At 45.4% G+C, this 19,252-nt stretch overlaps 1 protein-coding gene across 7 annotated transcripts in view; it reads left to right on the top strand.

Annotated features, from left to right (window-relative positions):
• ITPR1 (inositol 1,4,5-trisphosphate receptor type 1) overlaps window positions 1-19,252 on the top strand; it is a 352,734-nt gene that overhangs the window by 293,795 nt on the left and 39,687 nt on the right. For all 7 annotated transcript variants that reach the window (XM_070777089.1, XM_070777087.1, XM_070777086.1 and 4 more), the window contains 3 exons: window positions 4,421-4,543; window positions 11,385-11,560; window positions 15,915-16,079. In XM_070777089.1, the coding sequence (XP_070633190.1) occupies window positions 4,421-4,543; window positions 11,385-11,560; window positions 15,915-16,079 (464 nt within the window). The remainder of the gene's footprint in view (window positions 1-4,420; window positions 4,544-11,384; window positions 11,561-15,914; window positions 16,080-19,252) is intronic.

The raw sequence follows: 19,252 nt of genomic DNA, 5'->3' as shown, positions 1-19,252 counted from the left end.
TGTTTTGCTGAACCAACCCATTTGTCACCCAGCCCCACTCGAGGTGTCTAGCTCATCTTTAGCAGAACAGCATGCGTGTCCCCCATGGTGTGGACCTCAGAAGGCTTCGTGGACAGGTGGCCCCACTATCAGTGTGTCCTTGTAGCCACCGTGGGCTCCATCCAAGCTCCTGTAGCTCAAGTATCATCAGTCATGTTGAACATCCTCGCAGCACCGCACTCATGCAGTCAGATAAGAGAGATACCCAAAAAGGTTGACAGAGACCTTTGTGTATGCTTGTCTTCTCAGCTGTGGCGTTCAATAGAAGGGAACTTCCTCTTATTTGTTGATTTTGCTCTTCCCTGAAATAGTTCATGATTCCAACTTTAGGAGATGATCCTGAATTCATGGTGTGGTTCATCCAGACCTCCATGATAGTTATTAAAACGGTGGTTTTGGACTTCCCTGGTGGTGTGTTGGATAGGAATCTATTTGCCAATGCAGGGGATGGGTGTGATCCCTAGTCTGGGAAGACTCCACATGTGGGGAGCAGCTGCACCCACGTGCCACAGGTACCGAGTCCGCGCTCTAGAGCCTGCAGGCCACAACTTCTGAGCCCACGTGCTGCAAGTGCTGAAACCTGAGTGCCTGGAGCCTGTGATCTGCAACAAGAAGCCACCACAAAGAGTAGCCCCCACTTGCCACAAGTAGAGAAAGCCCACGTGCGGCAACGAAGACTCAGCACAACCATAAACACATGGATTTTAAAAAATGATTTTATCCTTTCTAATATATAGGTCTACTAAGTGCAGGCAGGGAAGCCACCAGGGAAGCCCAATATATAGGTCTACTAAGTACTGATACTAAGACTGGTCAGATATATTCATTCTCTCTGAATTGTGTTATCCAACAGGTATAGAAAATAGGCTCTCCAGGGGGCTTAAGAATTGAAAGAAAGATTTTCACCTTTTATGATGAGGTGAGAGACCTCGTCATCCCTCTTTCTGAGATGTTGTCTTCAGCCTGGCAGAGTAGGAAGACCTCAGCTGCAAGACGTGGGGATCTCTGAATTCGTTTTCCTTCCATCACCCACTGGCTTTGTGACCTGGCCAAGTGACTGAACCTCTTCTAGGCTCTCCCCTATAAAGTCGGAATTAAGACTGCCCGACGGATTGATGGGTCAAGGAATGGCCAGCTCATCATTCCGAGATTTCTACTGCTTTGTAGCTAATACCTTCTCTTATTTGGTCTGTCTTTGTTTCAAAAGCAGTTTTTGTTTCAGTGAAGCTTAAACACAGCTACGGTTGTCAACTGAGAGATTTTAATTGGCTTCATAGCTCTGCTGGTAAGAGAAAAATTGAAAGTAATAACTGAATTAAACATGATTTGCATATTTAGGAAGAGGAGAAATGTACTCATTAGAAGTGCAATTAAAATGAAATACATTTTCCCCTCTAAGTAGCTTATTTCTCTTCTGACGCATCTGCAGAAAAGAATTCTCTGGCTTGTTTATGAAGCTGCTTTACCTTTTCCTGAAAGTGTCACCGGGAATCATCTATGCCTTGGAGAATCTGTAGCTGGGGCTCAGATACACAGGGAGGTGTGATGTGTTGCTTCATCTTTTCTTCTGCAAGTATTAAGATCCTTAGTTCCTATACTCTCTTGAAACCCTCTTCCCTGCTTTACTCAATAGACACACACACACACACACACACACACACTCTCTCTCTGTCTCTCACTCTTGTGTGCGTTCACATCCTCCATCCACTGTGCCTCTCTGATATCTTCTCTTGGCTCCAGGGATGAGAAAACTCTGGGCTAAGAAAACTAGAAGGTAGTGGAAGGAAATTGAGGCAGAGCTGCAAAGGCCGGCACTTTGCTACTTGGTGTTATGTGGTGTCTTGTTCAGGCACTCAGTCCTGTCTGACTCTTTGCCACCCCATGGACTGCAGCACACCAGGCTTCCCTGTCTTTCACCCTCATGGTTGTTACATTCATTGGAATAGAGTGGGAAATTCCATTGCTCTGTATGCACATGGAGTCTGTGTCCTCAGCAAGCCCCAGTTCCTTAAAAAGAAAGCAAACTAGGATACGAGGGTTAGCAGATGCCCTGGGTGCACTGACTTAAACCGCCTGCCCTTCTAGGGTCATGGCACCTGTCTTCTTGCACCTGTGTAGACACCCAGTTGACTTGAAGGGTTGAATATTTGTTCATATTCAGAGTGACACCACAATTTAAGGACAGTGTTAGCCTTGTAAAAGTCAGATTTGTGAAAACTAAATGCCAGAGTTGAGGAGCATTTATTACAGTCATGTTGAGGCATCACACAGTGGCTATTCTTACACTGGGTTCAGGTTGAGAGCTCCCCCTGAAGAGGATCCTGGCTTAACCCTCACTCGTCTCTGCCATCTCCTGCCTTTTTGTCTTTTCACTTCTCATTAGTCTGTTACCCTTACACTGATGGGGGAGGATGTTGTAAATCCCCGTGTTCCCATCGGTCAGCCCTTGGCCATCCTTGCCATTGTTTCTTCTGTGCTGTTCAGAGTTTTCATGTTCAGATCAGGAATGGGCTTCAATCCCAGAAAAAAACACCAACAGTTATTATCTCCAGAGTAAGTGGTTTCTCATCTTAAATTTGCTTCGGCAATTATTAATAGCTTATAAAATAAAACAAACTCTGGGAAATCAGGTTGACTGATTACTGGTCGGCTCCTCTACTAAATGGTGACATGAGCCCCTTAACTCTGTCCTTGTCACTGAGCCCAGGGGTCTCTGAGCTGAGGGGATGAGATTGCCACAGCTTCCATCCTCGGCTGGGCCTCAGGTTCCCTCATTTATCAAATGAGAGATGTTAAACCAGATGCTGCTTATAGCTCCAAAACTCAACGGTTTGGAAACATGGCCTCTTACCATGCGAGCATGTAAATGAGCAGTTATTAAATTATCCAGGGCTCTGTGTAATTGTGCCATAACTTTATTTTGGCTAGAAGCTTATGAAGGCTTGGTTACTGCTATAGGCATCATTATAGAGTCATCGGATTTGTCATTGGCTGCTGTTCTAGAGTGAAACGGTGACTTCATTGGGAAAGAGAAATAACACGCTAGACATCCATCTTCACCTACTCCACACTTCCCTTTAGAGGAGAATTATGTTGAATGAGCCTATCTTCTGGAAACTTTGCCTCTGGCGTGGAGATGGAAATTATTCCCCCCATATCTATTCTTAAGCATCATCCTAAGGGTAAGGCGCCACCAAAGCATTCAGAAAAGGAAGCACCCGTACACACAGTGTGGCCACAGCTTGTCCGCAGCTGAGACGCAGCCAAGTGTGGTGTCAGCTGTCAGTAACAGTGGGATAAGAGGCAGCACTGCCTGAGACCTGATGCTCTCAAACTGTGGTGCTGGAGAAGACTCTAGAGTCCCTTGGACAGCAAGGAGATCAAACCCAGTCAATCCTAAAGGAAATCAACCCTGAATATTCATTGGAAGGACTGATGCTGAAGCTCCAATACTTTGGCCACCTGATGCGAAGAGCCGACTCACTGGAAAAGAGCCTGATACTGGGAAAGATTGAGGGCAAGAGGAGAAGGGGACAACAGAGGATGAGATGGTTGGATGGCATCACCAACTCAATGAGTTTGGGCAAACTTTGGGAAATAGTGAGGGACATGGAGGCCTGGCATGCCACCATCCATGGGGCCGCAAGGAGTTGGACGTGACTGAGCAACTGAGCAATAACTGCCTCAAGGGTCTCCTGCCCTTTGGGAGGGCTTTGGGGCCCCATCCTTTCTCTACTGTAGCCTTTAGAAATGGAGCTTGGCCGCTGACCATCCAGGCAGAGGTCCTATTTCTGGTTCCTCTTCAGGAAAGTGGCAGATGACTGGTGATGGGAAAGGGGCTATTGTCTTGCTTTCAGGCATCAGTGAGTCGGTAAAGAATTTCAAGCAGGGAAGGAGTGTGGAAGTAGTAACATTTCTAGCCTGGAGCCCAGCTGGGCTGACTCTGAATGCTGTGTATCCCCCCCACTTCTCAAAGGCTCATTGAATTCTCCAGTCTCCTTGGGCATCTCCTCCAGTCCCAGGGCCCCAGGGAGAACTGAGGACTTGGCACATGAACCCTGGATAACCCCCCAGATTCCATAACTGATGGTGCTGATGGGGGCATGCAGGGTTTTTAGATGCTCCAGCTTTTCCCCTTTCTTCTCTTCCTTGTCTCCCAATTCATCTTCTGTTCCAGTAAGGACTCCCAACAGAAACAAACCCATCTGATGTCGTTCTGAGCTTATGAGTCAGCTTGAAAACAAGTGACCATTTTTAATGTTTGGTGAAAACTGGGAACAAAAGTGGGCTTGTAGGGGCAGAGCGGGAGGAGGGGACTGAGGCATTCCCAGCGTTCTGGCTCACAGTCTCGAACCTCATGGTTCCGTCTTTGTTTTCACAGCCCAGCCTGTCCTGTACTGGTGCGCCCGCAACATGTCTTTCTGGAGTAGCATTTCATTCAACCTGGCCGTCCTGATGAACCTGCTTGTGGCGTTTTTCTACCCTTTTAAAGGAGTCCGAGGAGGTACTGCTCATGTCTTTAATTTCAAGGAGACTTGTAGAAACAGCAGGATGGCTATGACTTGCGTCTAAAATGGGATTCCTGGTAGAACTGGTGCAATTGATGGGATCCTAGTTCCCCGTTTTCAGACACGATGAGAGTGTAGCTTCTACCACAGGTTTTTATTTTTGGCTTGTTTTTTGTGTTTTAACTTTTGCAGTGTTGTGTTGGTTTCTGCCACAAGCAACGTAAATCAGCCATAATTAGACATATATCCTCTCCCTCTGGCACGTTCCTTCCCTCCGCATTGTCATCCCTTCAGGTCGTCACAGAGAACCAGACTGGCTCTGTGTGCCTCCCAGCAACTCAGCACCTATCCATCTTACACCTGATAGTCTATATAGGTTGATGCTGCTTTCTCCATTCATCCCACTGACTCCTTCCACCACTGTGTCCACAATGCCCTTCTCTACATCTGCAACTCCATCCCTTCCCTGCAAGTAGGTTCATCAATAATACTGTTTTTCTAGATTCCCTACATATGCATTAGTACCCTGTATTTGTTTTTCTCTGACTTACTTCACTTTGTATAATAGGCTCTAGGTTCATCCACCTCACTAGAACTGACTCAGATTCGTTCTTTTGTATGGCTAAGTCCATTTTGTATATATACCACAACATCTGTATCCATTCATCTGTTGGTGAACATCTAGGATGCTTCCATGTCCTGGCTATTGTAAGTAGTGCTGCTATGAACAGTGGGGTACATGTGTCTTTTTGAATTATGGCTTTCTCGGGGCATATGCCCAGTAGGGGTTGCTGGGTCATATGGTAGATGTATGTCTGTTCTTCTTAAGAAATATCCATGCTGTTCTCCATAAGGGCTATGTCAGTTTACATTGCCACCAACAGTGTAGGAGGGTTCCCTTTTCTCCACATCCTCTACAGTACTTACTATTTGTAGATTTTTTGGTGATGGCCATTCTGACTGATGTGTGAAGTGATACGCTGTGGGTTTATTTTTAAATCTAATTTGAAATCACATAAACTGTTTATCCATATTTATTTCTCCAGAAAGAAAGAGGAGAAACAATATATTGTATTAAAACAGTAAAAGATCATCCTAACCTCCTTGTTTTGTTATGTCAGGAAACTATGTATCAGGGAAGCTGAGAGATTTAGCCAGAGACACACAGCCCCTTAGCAGCTGAGCTAATCATAGAATGAATGTAGATAACTTGGATGCTCAGTCTAGTCGATTTTTTTCCTAGGCCATACTTGTGGAATTCATTTCAGACTAAAGAATTTGTAAAAAATAATCTCTGGAATTTAATTTTTTTTCTTTTTTTTCTGGCAAGAGGTAACAGGAGGCAGGGCATGAATGACTTTAGACAAGACATCCTTGGCTTTTTAGTCAATTAAGAGCTGCATTGCTGTTATTCACATAATGAGACATGCTGTCCATGGTCTTCATAGATTTCCTTCCCCCATCTCCTTCTGGTCATCTATGTACACATTCTACACATTTTATTGAGGAAAGGCAAACCACTCAGAGCATTTTTCTATTTGGGGCTCCTCAGTTTGCTTAACGGCCTTCTGGAGACATTTACAACTGTGGAGTTCTGGGGGCTCCCCTTCTGTTAAACTTCCATGGTCCCGTTTTCTGACACCTGCGACAGCCTCCTGGGAGGCTGACTTTTCAGCTCAGTTTTTCATCAGAGCTTTTTGGCAGATCACCTCCACTATGTATGTCGCAACTTGGCAGTAGCCACCTTCTGTAAAACAATGGGATGAAGAGCCCAAAAAGTAAGAGAATAAAAACCAAAAAAAAAAAAAAAAAAAACCACTAACAGCCAGCACAGAGGTAAATCCAGAGCAGGCTCTGCTCTGGAGTTTAATAATGCAGATGTGTACACAACTGAAGTAAATTTAAGGTCCAACTTAAAAGTAACAGTGTGTTCTATGGTATATTTAACTTACTCATTTGAGGCTCTACTTTTTCAGTTGAGCCTGAAGCCATGTGGAAGGCTTCATTGGAGTGATGCTTTCCCCCCAAGGCAGTACTTAAACACAAGCCCAAGGGGTGTCTGCCTGTGTTGGGCTGCCAGTTAGCAGAGGTGAGAGTGTGAAGTGTTGAGCCAAGGGCTTAGGTGGAGGGGACGGAGCCCTCTTCTCACCTCCAGGGGCTATCACATCACAGCAGATTCTTCAACTAGTACTTTGGGTGTGTCTTCATTTCCCCCTTCCACTTCTTTAAAAAATATTTAAAACTGATTGTTATTCTGTACCTTGGCCATTTTCTTCACTGGTCACTTACGACAGTTTTGAGGCCACTGTCTGGGGACAGTTCATTGATAGCTCCCTCGTCTTCAGTAATAAGCCTCATCGAGTGCAACAGCTAGACCTGCAGAGCCTGGACGTGGTGTCCAGGCCTGGCCCTAACACCCACCTGCCACACGACTCTGGGCAGACCACTTCAGTTTGTCCTGCTTATCTTCCCTATTAAGCAGTGCTTAGGTTGAGCCGGTAGTTTTGACACCAAGGTATGGATTTGGAAATTCCCGTAGTGGTCAGGAGAAAATAATTGCTGACCTAGTCAGGGTCTCTGGAGCACCCTGTTGCTTGCCCGTGCAAGTTCAAGACCTACTTGATGATTGTTAAAGGTCCTTCTGGCTTTCCAGTGTAGCACTCAAGGTGGCATTGACCCTGGATCTATAGAAATCTAGGCTTCCTATTTTGGCAGTGTGGGCTTTAGAACTTTGTGCCAGTGCATTCAACAGAAAATATAATTAGATGTCCTTGTTGGAGAGGAGGAGGTTGATCTGATGTCAGGAAGTCCTTTCCATTATATAGTGACAGAATTTCCCCACAAACACATCAACTCACTCAGGGGGATTTTTGTTTTTTCTTTTAAACATATTCTGGGGACGTCTTCTATACTCACTGTTGACCATCTTCAGGAAGAAGGTTGTTTCAGCCCTATCTAGAAACAAAATCTGATTGGTTACCTGAAAGTATTTTTTTAAGAGAAATGTTTGTTCTTGTTGAATCCTGAAACTAGGGTTTCCAAAATGTCCCTCCTGCAGGAGCTTACTGACCTTGCTAGGTATGCCAGTGTGGCTCTCTGACTTAAAAGGCTTGTGGCTGCCGAGGACACTGTGGCCTTAAAAGCTCCTTTTCAAAAGTATTTTTCCCCCTTTGGTTGAGAACTGAGAGTCACACAGTCTTTAAAAAGCATGAAAATTTGGCAGCTTCAGAATTCTTACTGAATTTGTATGCATGCCATGGTGATTAAAGCCCATAAAGTACTACTTTTTAAACTTTCTTACTGTTGAAATTTTCAAATCTGTACACAAGTGGAAAGAAGAATATAATAAACTGCCACATACCCATCAGCCCATCTTTAACAACATTTTGCCTGTTTTGTTTCATTTATACTCCTACTGTATTTTCTGCAAGATTTTAAAGAAGTCTAGACATGTTGTTTCACTGTGCATCTCTTAACTTCAGAGAATATTTTTAAATGTGTATAATCACCATAGCATTCTCATATCTAAAAAAAACTAACAATAAATCGTGTGATAGCCTGTCCCTATTCACGTTTCTCCAGTTGTCTCAAAAAAATCTTTCTGTAATTGTTTCTTTGGAATCTAACATTAATTTTTTTCTAATAATTTTTAAATTGGAGTATAACTGCTTTAAAATGTTGTGTTAATTTCTGCTGTACAACATCGTGAATCAGCCATATGTATACATAAACCCCCTTCCTCTTGAGCCTCTCTCCTACTTCCCCAATCCCATTACCCATGCCTAGGTCATCAGAGAGCACCAGGCTTAGCTCCCTGTGTTATACACCAGCTTCTCGCTAGCTCTTTATTTTACATATCTAGCATTAATTTTTAACTGCTTTTTTAGTGGGAAAACAGCAGATTTTTTATATTGTCTCTTTCAGAATTTGGGTACATGTGTTGTACTGGTCACATTTATTATACTGAGATGTTAAGAGGCAGTTTAAGATGATGATTAAGTGCTTAAGAAAATGAAAGGTAAGCCACAAGCTGGGTGAAAATACTTAAAAAACATGTCAGATAAAAGGCTTATATCTAGCCTATAGAAAAACTCTTATAATCCAATAATAGAGAGACTACCCAATTAAAATAATGGGGAAAAGATTTGATCAGATATTTCACACAAAAAAAGGATATATGAATAGTCAATAAGAACATAAAAAGATATTCAACATCAGTAGTTATTAGAAAAATGCAAATGAAAACCACCTAGATATGTTGCAAGAAACCTACTAGATGCTAAAATTAGAATGACCGACAATACCAAGTATTGGTGAAGATCTGGAACAGTGCAACTCCCATATGTTAGTGATGAAAAGGGGAAGTGGTAGCATCAGTTTGGAAAATAGTATGGTTAGGTCTTCTGAAGTTAAATATATCCTTAAGGTTCTCAGATCTATTTCCATGTTTTTGTCCAAGAGAAATGAAAACATATCCTCACCCCAGAATTTGTACTTGAAGTTTCCCAGTAGCATCTTTCGTCATAACTTCAATCTGGAAACAACCCCAATATCCATTAATTGTTGAGCGGATAAATAAATGATGACACAGCCATGTTATGGACCACTACTCAGCAATAGAAAGAACAAGCTATTAATATACACAATAAGATGAATGAGCCTTAAAATTTTTGCTAAGTGAAAGAATTTTTAAAAACTGCCTACTAATATTATTTTTCCAGTTTTTATGAAATTCTGGAAAATGCAAAGCTACTGTGGTAGAAAGCAGATCAGGAGTTGGCTGGGAGTGGAGATGGGGCAAGGCATCAGCTGCCAAGAGCGCAAGGAAACCTCTTAGTGTGATACAATGTTTATGTCTCAATTGTGTTAGCAGTTACATGTGGTTAGATGACTGTATAAACTGCCCACAGGCATGCACTTAAAATGGATGGATTTTTTTTTTTTTTTTAAGGACCATCAACTCTGGTAGCATGTATATTCGTGGTAGATTCTGTTTCACCTTAGGTGAGGTACGTAACCCAAGACTCAATTTTCTCTGTGGTAAATTGGAGGTGATCATAGTACCCTCCAGAGAAGGCACTGGTGACCCACTCCAGTACTCTTGCCTGGAAAATCCCATGGATGGAGGAGCCTGGTAGGCTGCAGTCCATGGGGTAGTTAAGAGTTGGACACGACTGAGCGAGTTCACTTTCACTTTTCACTTTCATGCATTGGAGAAGGAAATGGCAACCCACTCCAGTGTTCTTGCCTGGAGAACCCCAGGGACAGGGGAGCCTGGTGGGCTGCCATCTATGGGGTCGCACAGAGTCGGACACGACTGAAGCGACTTAGCAGCAGCAGCATAGTACCCTCATAGAGTGCCAAGAGGAGAAAATAAATGATCATCCAAATGAAGGGCTTGATACCATATCTAACAGTTGTTAAATGCACAGGAAGGGCCACACCTGACCCTAGGACTCACTTCTTCCTGCATTTCTGAAAAGCTTCTGCCTTTGAGTGCCCATCCCTGATCAGATTCTCCTTCCGGAAGATATCAAAAGGGAAGAGGCAAGTGGCTGGGGTCAGGGGACAGTTCTCAGGGAGAAGGTGAGTCTTGGCAGGTGTGGACAAAAGGAACTAGGGCAACCCCCAGGCTGGTGGGAGAGCCTGGGACCTGCAGGGACGTCGCTTTCCCAGGCGGTGCTGCCATCCAGGCAGCTCTGGAGAAGTGAAACTCCTTTATATAAGCAGCCTTAATCATGTAGTGCTGCTTGTTTACATCTGAAGGAAACTCAAAATGTGACAGCATTTGAAATAGGGGTGTTTTTTTTTTAATGAGTGTTTTACAGAACCTTATTTTTAGCCCTGTTGGCTCATGTTATATAACCGAGCCGTCTCGTGGGACACTCTAAATAGAACTTGCAATAGCAAGAGATGACAGAAACTGGTATAAGCTCTTTGACTACAAGGATAATCTAATTGTAGGATGATGCTAATGATACGGAAGTTGCTTTCCTCCTTCCCTTGAAGAAATCTGATGCGGGCAGGGGACCTGCGATTTTCCTTTGCATACTTTTAATAGAAATTAGAAGTCTGTTCTCCCAGTTTGCCTCCCTGAAGAGTGAAGTGTGACACATGGATGAGTTTTGCTTATGGAACAAACCCATCTGATGGATGCCTGCTGGGTACTCAGTGCTTCCCTTGGGGAGGTTGGAGTCCAGTGGGGATGGGGCTTGGAAGAGGGGGCACTGACTGCTAGAAAACAGTATCCCACAGGGCTGAGCAGGGATACCGAGGGTCAGAGACAGAAGGAGCACCTGGCCTATTTTGTGAGGAGAAAGGGGATGGGGGAGGCTTCCTGTCAGAGGTACATGCGTACGTCTGTGCTCAGTCACTCAGTCATGTCCAACTCTTTGCGACCCCATGGACTGTAGCCTGCCAGGCTCCTCTGTCTGTGGAGATTCTCCAGGCAAGAATACTGGAGGGGGTTTCCATGCCCTCCTCCAGGGGATCTTCCCAACACAGGGATCGAACCCACGTCTGTTTATGTCCCCTGCATTGGCAGGTGGGTTCTTTACCACTCGTGCCACCTGGGAAGCCCCCTGGAAGAGGTGACATCTAAGCTAAGACCTCAGGCGAATAGGAAAGGCAGAGAATTTCCCAGGTAGAAGGAAGACATTGAAGTCTTAAGACAACATGCATGTGACTGGTTATGTCTGGGGCAGAAAACTGGAGGTCAGGGTTGGGCCAAGGCAGGCCAGAGAGGTGGTTGAAGAAACTGTAGCTGAACCCGCTCAGGTGTGTCTCCTCTGTGAGGGGAAAGCCCTGATCTCTGAGAGCTCTGCCTCCTGGTTGCAGGGACCCTGGAACCGCACTGGTCGGGACTGCTGTGGACGGCCATGCTCATCTCTCTGGCCATCGTCATCGCCCTCCCCAAGCCCCATGGCATCCGGGCCTTAATCGCTTCCACGATTCTCCGGTTGATATTTTCCGTCGGGCTACAACCCACGCTGTTTCTTTTGGGAGCTTTCAACGTAAGTACGAATCCCTCCATTGCCATTTTTTTGTTTGTTTCCATCTAAGTAGGAATGCCTTCCATTCTCCCTGGAATTTTGGCCTGTGCCTTCAGTGCAGAAAAATATATCCTTTGGGTAAGCTGTTAAAATAGCAGAGGAGAACCGCAGGTGGGCATCTCCCTCTTCATCTTCTCACAGGACAGTGGACCCCTTCATGTGCTCTCTGGACACTGGCAGTCTCCTTGTCAGGGAATATTTCTCTCAGAATTAAGCAAAGGGAGAGAGATGTTGAGATTTGGGTTCATCGTGCCCATCAGGTCACAGGTGTGCTCGGACGAGATGTTCTAATCAGGAAGTCCAATGACTGCATGTGAACACAGCCCCCATTTCTGGTGAGGACCACAGAGAACAGAGCAGAGAGGCAAGAGGGACTGTTCAGAGAGAGGGAGCAGGTGGAGCGGTCAGAAGAGAAGCCAGGCGTCAGAAGGTAGGTTACCGCAGAGTCAGTAGTGACGTTTGCAAGTGCCGTTTCAGTGCTTCAAAAGCTTCCAGTGTGCAAGGGTGGACGCCTACTCCCTCTGTGGAATCCTTAGGAAATGGACATGACTGATACCAAGCCATAAATTGGAGAGGTTTCCTGCCAAAAAGAAGGAACAAGTTGGGACCTGTGGGCATCTAAAACCACCTTCCAGAGGTTTATGCCCTGAGCATATAAGGAAGCTGAAGTCACTGCATAGAAATGAAAGTGATATTGCAAAATAGGTTAACGCTGTAATTCAGGGCAATGATAAATGTCCCCAAGTGGGTGTTCAGATGGCAGAGGCAGTAAGGGTGTGAGAGGACAAGAGACCACTTCAAGCTGACAGGCTTAAGGGGAGGAAGTTTTGTCTCAAAGAATGGAAACCTTCAGGCCAGGAGGCAGGAACTGGGAGGAGCATTCTCTCCACTGGTGGAAGCAGCGAGGAAAGCCCAGACCTTCTTAAGGAACAGCCAACAGTTAAGTTTCGCCTCCTCAGTGGTTCATGTACTGAAATATAGGACCTGATTCTGGACAAGGAACCTGGGCCCCAAACTTTAGGAAAACCCACTGGGGCTCCGTCCTCCAGGTGGGCCTGTCCCAATTTGATAAATCTTGGGTGAAAAGGGACTTCCTTAGTCAAATTAATGTGGGAGATGCTGGGTCAAGGAAAATGCAAGGTTTTTTACTGAAAGATTTCTGAGACTTTAACCTACTGATAACATATGAGGGCTTCCCTCATAGCTCAGTTGTTAAAGAATCCACCTGCAATGCTGGAGACCCCAGTTCAATTCCTGGGTCAGAAAGATCCCCTAGAAAAGAGATAAGCTACCCACTCCAGTATTCTTGGGCTTCCCTTATGGCTCGGCTGGTAAAGAATCTGCCTGCAATGTGGGAGACCTGGGTTTGATCCCTGGGTTGGGAAGATCCCCTGGAGAAGGGAAAGGCTACCCACTCCAGTATTCTGGCCTGGAGAATTCCATGGGCTGTATAGTCCATGGGGTTGCATAGAGTTGGACACGACTGAGCAACTTTCACTTTAACGCATGATGAATCTCTAAGAAGGGAACACCGGGTCTTCATATTTCCCAAACTTCTTTGCCCACATGTTTTGTAAAGTGTAACTTGGAATTAGTGTTGTATGGAATATAGATTGGGAAATTCTATTCCCAATACTGGTAAGTGACTCAGGGCTTTTTGGTTTTAAAGATTTTTTTCCAACGTGGACCATCTGCAAAGTTTACCACAACACAGTTTCTGTTTTATATTTTGATCTTTTGGCCGAGAGACATGTAGGATCTTAGCTCCCTGGCCAGGGTTGACACCTGCACCCTCTGCATTGGAAGGTGAAGTCCTGACCACCGGACCACCAGGAAGGTCCCTGACTCAGGGATTTTGAGCAGAGAATTGGTATAAGCAAAGTATCGTTGAGAAAATTCCCTCAGTAGTGGCATGAATATATATGTATATGTATATATGTGTGTGTGTGTGTATATATATATATATATATGGATTTGAGTCGGGGGGTGGGTGAACTGGAGGCAGGGGGACCCCTTACGGAGTCATGTCCCCCTTACATGAGACAAGCCTGCCTCTTGGTCATAGTGGAGAATGAAGATACAGATGTCAGAGCTTTGGAGGAAATGGTGACACATGGTGGGCTTAGGGTCTGAGGCTTATGTCTGAAAACGGTGCGTGACTTGGTCGGGGTCCTTTTCTCTAGGCAGCGAAGGTATTCCTGTCTTTACTGGGTGGTGAAGCAGGCAAGAATAATTCCAAATTACGGAAGACTGGGAGAGGAATAATGCAGCCAGCTACACTGAAGTCAGGCAAGACCTGGTTTTCAGGGTGCAGATAGACGTGAGTTGTTGAGTTACTTGACTTGAGGTGACAAGACAAGCTATTCGTGTTAGGCCTGGCATTTAGAAATGCATGACCAGAGTAAAAGAGACACATGAGCATTGAAGGAGGGAATGCAGGCTTCACCTGCAGTGAGTGGAAGTATTTTAAGAAAGAAATACAGAAGACACAAATAGAAGGAAAAAGCACTATTTCAGAGGTTGTCTTCTATGAGTTAATTCTTTTGTTTCTCTGGTCTTTAGTCATTCCAGAGTTTTCTCTTCTGTAACATTGATCAGTTGGGAAAGACTCTATGTGGATAATTGATGGCCATTCATAATAACATTAGCCGGGGGGAGGGAGGGAGAGATGGGAAAACTAAAACAATAAACAGTTATTTAGAGGGGAGTAAAAAAAAAAAGAATTCTTACATGGAGCAATGGGAGAAGGAACAGTAGCTGTGAGAAAACTAGGGCAGAAGTTAAAGAGGAGAGCAGGTTCAGGTAAAGCAGATTGCTCCGTTGTTAAGATTGTAGGGCATGAGATGTTGGAGGTCCTGGAATGCCAACCAGAGCACGACCTTTTTTTCCTCTCTTGGAAACCTCAGCACAGTTCATTCAGAATTGATGATGTTTTCTCACTCTAAAAAAGATCTGACACTGGCAAAGGTTAGAATATTAAGGGAAAAAAGACCCGGTGGATTGAAAGTGGAGCCTGTCTGAGAAAACCTAACCTTCTCTGTGGGTGTTGGCTTCCTCCCTTATCTGATTGCTGAGAAGCTCACTTGCACTGACCCACCAGATTAACTGGCAGCATTCCCCCAGCACCTGTGGCCAAGCTAGCTCGGGTGGCAGGACATGGTTTTACAAAGTGCAGCCAAAGCGCATTCTCTCTGGCTTTCTCCTGACTTAGGGTTTTCTAGCAACATGTTGCTAAAGGCAGACTTGCAAGCTTGGGATTTCTATCAAAGGTGGGACTATCTTATACAGTAGGTCAGCCTTCAGTTGCAGGAGTCAGAAAACCTACTCCATGCTAACAAGCAAAGAAGAAAATGTGACTGAGAATCAAGAGGCTGGCTTCAGGTGTAGCTGAATCCAGGAGCCCAGACGTAGCATAAGGGCTCAGTTCCTCTTGTTTGCTTCTGCACTACTGGTACCCTCAGGCTCTGTGATAATGCAGATGGATGTCAGCAGCCTCAGAGCTCACTTTCTCTCAGGTTCAAGGTCAGGGATAAAGAATAAAATTGTCTTAGCTGCAGTCCCAGCTAAGATCTCAGGGGGTGTCATTGATTCCATTTGGTCACATGCCTATCTCTGAACGAATCATTGTTGCCAGGGGAATACAGTATTCTGACTGGCCAGGATGGAGCCCCACCCAGACCTCAAGGACCAATATAAAGGAAGGGATGGAGCCCCAGAGATAAAATAGAAGTTATTTCCAGAAAGGGGGGCAAGGGACTAGAACTCATCCTGAAGTCCCTTTCTTCCCCTACCACCCCAAGAAAATTATTTTTCCGTGTAGAATTATGAGCAGTGGATAACAAGAGCTGGCTGCTTCTCATTAGATTGCAACACTCTAATGCCTAGAACGTAACAGAAATTCAGAAAACACTTTTAATCATGCTGATCACAGCGTTCGTGGATTGAGGTGACTTCTGTGTTTGACTAACTCACGGAATAATGTTAGAATGATTCATATCTCATCTTGAAAATCATAATTTCAGTATGTGCGAATTTTGTTTTTGTCATATACAAATGCCACTTGATTAGTGTTGTGCGTGAAGTTATTTGACTGTCACATTAACTTGCAATATGCCTGAAAAGCAAAGTAATGAAATGACTGAGATCCACAGAACAGTTCTTGGTGTGTCCGGTGGTCACTTGGTGCAAAAGGAAGCTTCTGTTTGGGGTAGAGGCGCCAAAAGACACTTGAGGGCAGGTTGCCCTCAGTCCTCACCAAGAGTCTCAAGTTTGGCTTGGTCCATGCTTCTCTCACTGTGGCTGTCATTGTTCTCAGGTCTGCAATAAAATCATTTTTCTGATGAGCTTTGTGGGCAACTGTGGGACATTCACCAGAGGCTACCGGGCCATGGTTCTGGATGTTGAGTTCCTTTATCACCTGCTATACCTGCTGATCTGCGCCATGGGGCTCTTCGTCCATGAGTTCTTCTACAGTTTGCTGGTGAGTTGCTGGTGTTGAAAGATTTTACATGCTGGAAACTAGGAGAGCATGCTCTGTCCTTCCTTCTCATCACAGATCGCTCCTTTTCACGGTGACCGGTATGCCTGGTCTAAAGAGGCAGTAGGCCCCTGGACGCAGTGTTTGGGGCATCAGGAAAGGAAAGCTACTCCCGAGAGAAGGTCTGAGGAGAAGGAGCCCAGGGGGTGTGTGATCACACTGCCTGCACGCACGCTCAGCCTGTTACTTTACAGTGATAGACGATGCCCACAGCCTGGCTCAGGAGATGTTACCTCCACACACCGTCCCCACCCCCTTTGTTTTTCTTTATTTCTTGGGCTCAGCCAGCACTTACCAAAAGAATGTTTGTGTGACTGTCACCTTCTGACAGTTCTCATGGGATCCATCGTCCAGTGAAAGCACGTAGAAACAAGAGCAGGAGCTGTTTTCAAAGACCCAAGACCCCATGACAATGAACTTGATAGATTTATGGATCCAGGAGACCTTTTCAGCGGAAGTTGTCATGCTCCAGTCTGAGCTGAGTGGTTAAATGTCTTGATGCTATTATCTTCCTCCTGAGCAGGCTTTTAAGTGACAGACCACTGTCTGCTTATTCTGCTGTCATTACGGGGAATCTTGAACTGGAGTTGTAGATAAAAAACCATTTCCTTGTACCTACGTCATATGATAGGAGGCGTAAAATTGACCTTTCTGCCAGCAAAACCATCCATAAAGGAAATAGAAGAAGTAGGTTAAAATGTTGCTGAGGATAAAAAATATTCAGAGTCTAGGTGTTGACTAAAGATGAGGGACTTGGGAATTCCCTGGCAGTCCAGTGGTTAGGGCTCTGTGCTTTCACTTCCAGGGGTGCAGTTTTGATCCCTGGTCGGGGAGCTAGGATCTTGCAAGCCCTGGTGAGACAAAAAAAAAAAAACAACAACAAGGGACTTATTTGCAAAAAAAAGGCAGAGCAAGGAAAGCACTTTGAGGAGTTGCAGTCCATGTGGTCTCCAGGCTGTGGCTTAACTGCTCTGCGCTGCTCACATCTACAAAATGGGGAGAGCAGTCCATGTCCCCACAGGGCCATCGTGGGGATTCTCCACCACTACGCGTGTCAGTCTGAGACCAGCCCCACAACAGAAATGCTGAGCGAGGGCCGTTATTACTGTCTCTGTCATCCCTTCTCCCATCCAAACCCCGTAAAGAACGCCAGGACTTGCTCCTTCCATTAGCAGCGCATGCTAGCAGACAGAGAGATGCATTCTTCCCCTTCATTTTAAAAATAGGTCTGACCAGACTTTGAGGTTTTAGGCAAAGAGGTCTCTGGATCCACTTGTGATGCCATTAGGTGCCCTATTTTGGTCACTGTCTATCAGAGACCTTTAGAGTTCTGTATATATTTCTAAGCCTTTTTGTCTCACATAGTAATCTGTGGAGGGGGTTCTAGCTTGTGAATCTGGGAGACCCAGGTTCGGGACCCAACAAATTCCTGGCCTCTCTGAGCCAAGGAGGCAGAGTTGAATCGGGGGGCTCTGCCATCCCTGCTGAGGGGGGTCTCACTTGTGAGATTGGAGAGTCCCCTTCAGAAATGCCATCTTGCCCAGGGAGAGGGTGACTCTTCCTACTGTCTACCGTTTGTAGGTAAAATTAATAACTAACATTAAAATTTATTGGTTGATGGAAAATTATTATTAGGGTTAGGGTCCGTTTCCACTTTGTTCATGGAAAAGTCCTCCTCTTTTGTTCACTGGCAGTGCCACCTGGTGTCAGAAGCCGGGGGGTGTCGCAGTGAGTCTAGGCAGTGTCGTTCCAGCCCTCCCAGGCTTCACAGTGTAGAAAAGAGCCGTTACTGTGAGTTACTGACGTGCCCCATGGGCTCCTTCTGTCCTACCTCACGGGTGGGTCTGCCTCGGCGGTGGGCGATCTCTGCATGTGATCCCCGGAGAGGCTGGGCCTGGTGAGTCAGGTCACCTGCCCGGAGCCCCACGGGAGGCAGGGGCAGAGACACGACAGCTCCACAGCCCCGCTGACTCCAGGGTCAGAGGGTTGGAGCCCGGCCCTGAGCTGCTTTTCATTCGAGCCTGTGAAGAAGTCGCTGCCTCAGTGAAGGCAGTATTTCACGGCGCCATCTGCAGGCACGCTCTCCCAGCTCTCAGCTGTCACAGGGAGATCACAGACGCTCAGAGCTCGCTGTGATGTTACCTGGGCTTGGTGCACTTTGAGAAGGACCTGCAGGATCAAGAGAGACCATAGCTAGATGCCTCTCCTCAGTGCTGCTGGGGGGTTTCTAAACCATCTGGGCCTTGACTTTCCGGGACATCAAGTGAGGTGTTCCTTTTGGGGTCAAAGCAGCATTTGACATGTCTGTTGAGAACTGCAGGCAAAATACTGAAACTTCACTTTATTCCATAAATGAGGAAAGCCTGCGACAGAAAGGAACTGGAGGGAGACTGGGAGCAGGAAAAAGCCTCATGTCACCAGCTTGTGAATGCTCCATGCCAGCAGGGCAGAAAGGCAGGGCCGGTGACTGTGCTCTAATGGAAGTTCACCCCCAAACTGGCTGAACCCGGTCCCCAGCTGCATTCAAGCCGTGTCCTTAGAAAACTATTAACATCCCGAGATGAAAGTGTGCAGAGTTCATTCGCAGGCAGGTAACAGAAGGAGAAATGCAGACAGTAAATGTGCAGGTATTCTAATGTCAAACAGTGACATACTAATTAAAATATGATCCCATGTTGGAGCCGTGATGTAAGGAAAGGTTCAAAGGTGTGAACGTGCCCAGTTTTACTGAGAGTGAGCCAAAAAGAGCATCATTTTCTAAGTGGTTGGGATAAATTGGCATAGCCTTTCTGGAAGGCAAAGGAGCAAAACGTATGTGTGTTACATTTGACCGAACAATTCCATTTTTAGAAACTTGACGGAAAGAAATAACTGGATAGGTGAGTATAGAGGCATGTACATACAGAGGTGTTCATCACAGCATTACTCTTAATGATGTAGAACTGAAACTATCTTGACTGTTTAAAAAAGAAAAAGAAGAAGGTTGAGTAGACAGCAGTTTTTCAATACACTGGAATACTAGGTGAACATTTTTGTTTTTGAAACCAACATGAACTTTATGATTTTCTTCCTCAGGTCGAAATCAGAATAATTATAACAGAAACAAAGCTTATGAA

Source organism: Bos indicus, chromosome 22 (genome assembly GCF_029378745.1).
Source record: "Bos indicus isolate NIAB-ARS_2022 breed Sahiwal x Tharparkar chromosome 22, NIAB-ARS_B.indTharparkar_mat_pri_1.0, whole genome shotgun sequence".
In the NCBI taxonomy this organism is placed as follows: domain Eukaryota; kingdom Metazoa; phylum Chordata; class Mammalia; order Artiodactyla; family Bovidae; genus Bos; species Bos indicus.
This window is presented reverse-complemented; position numbering and strand designations above follow the sequence as displayed.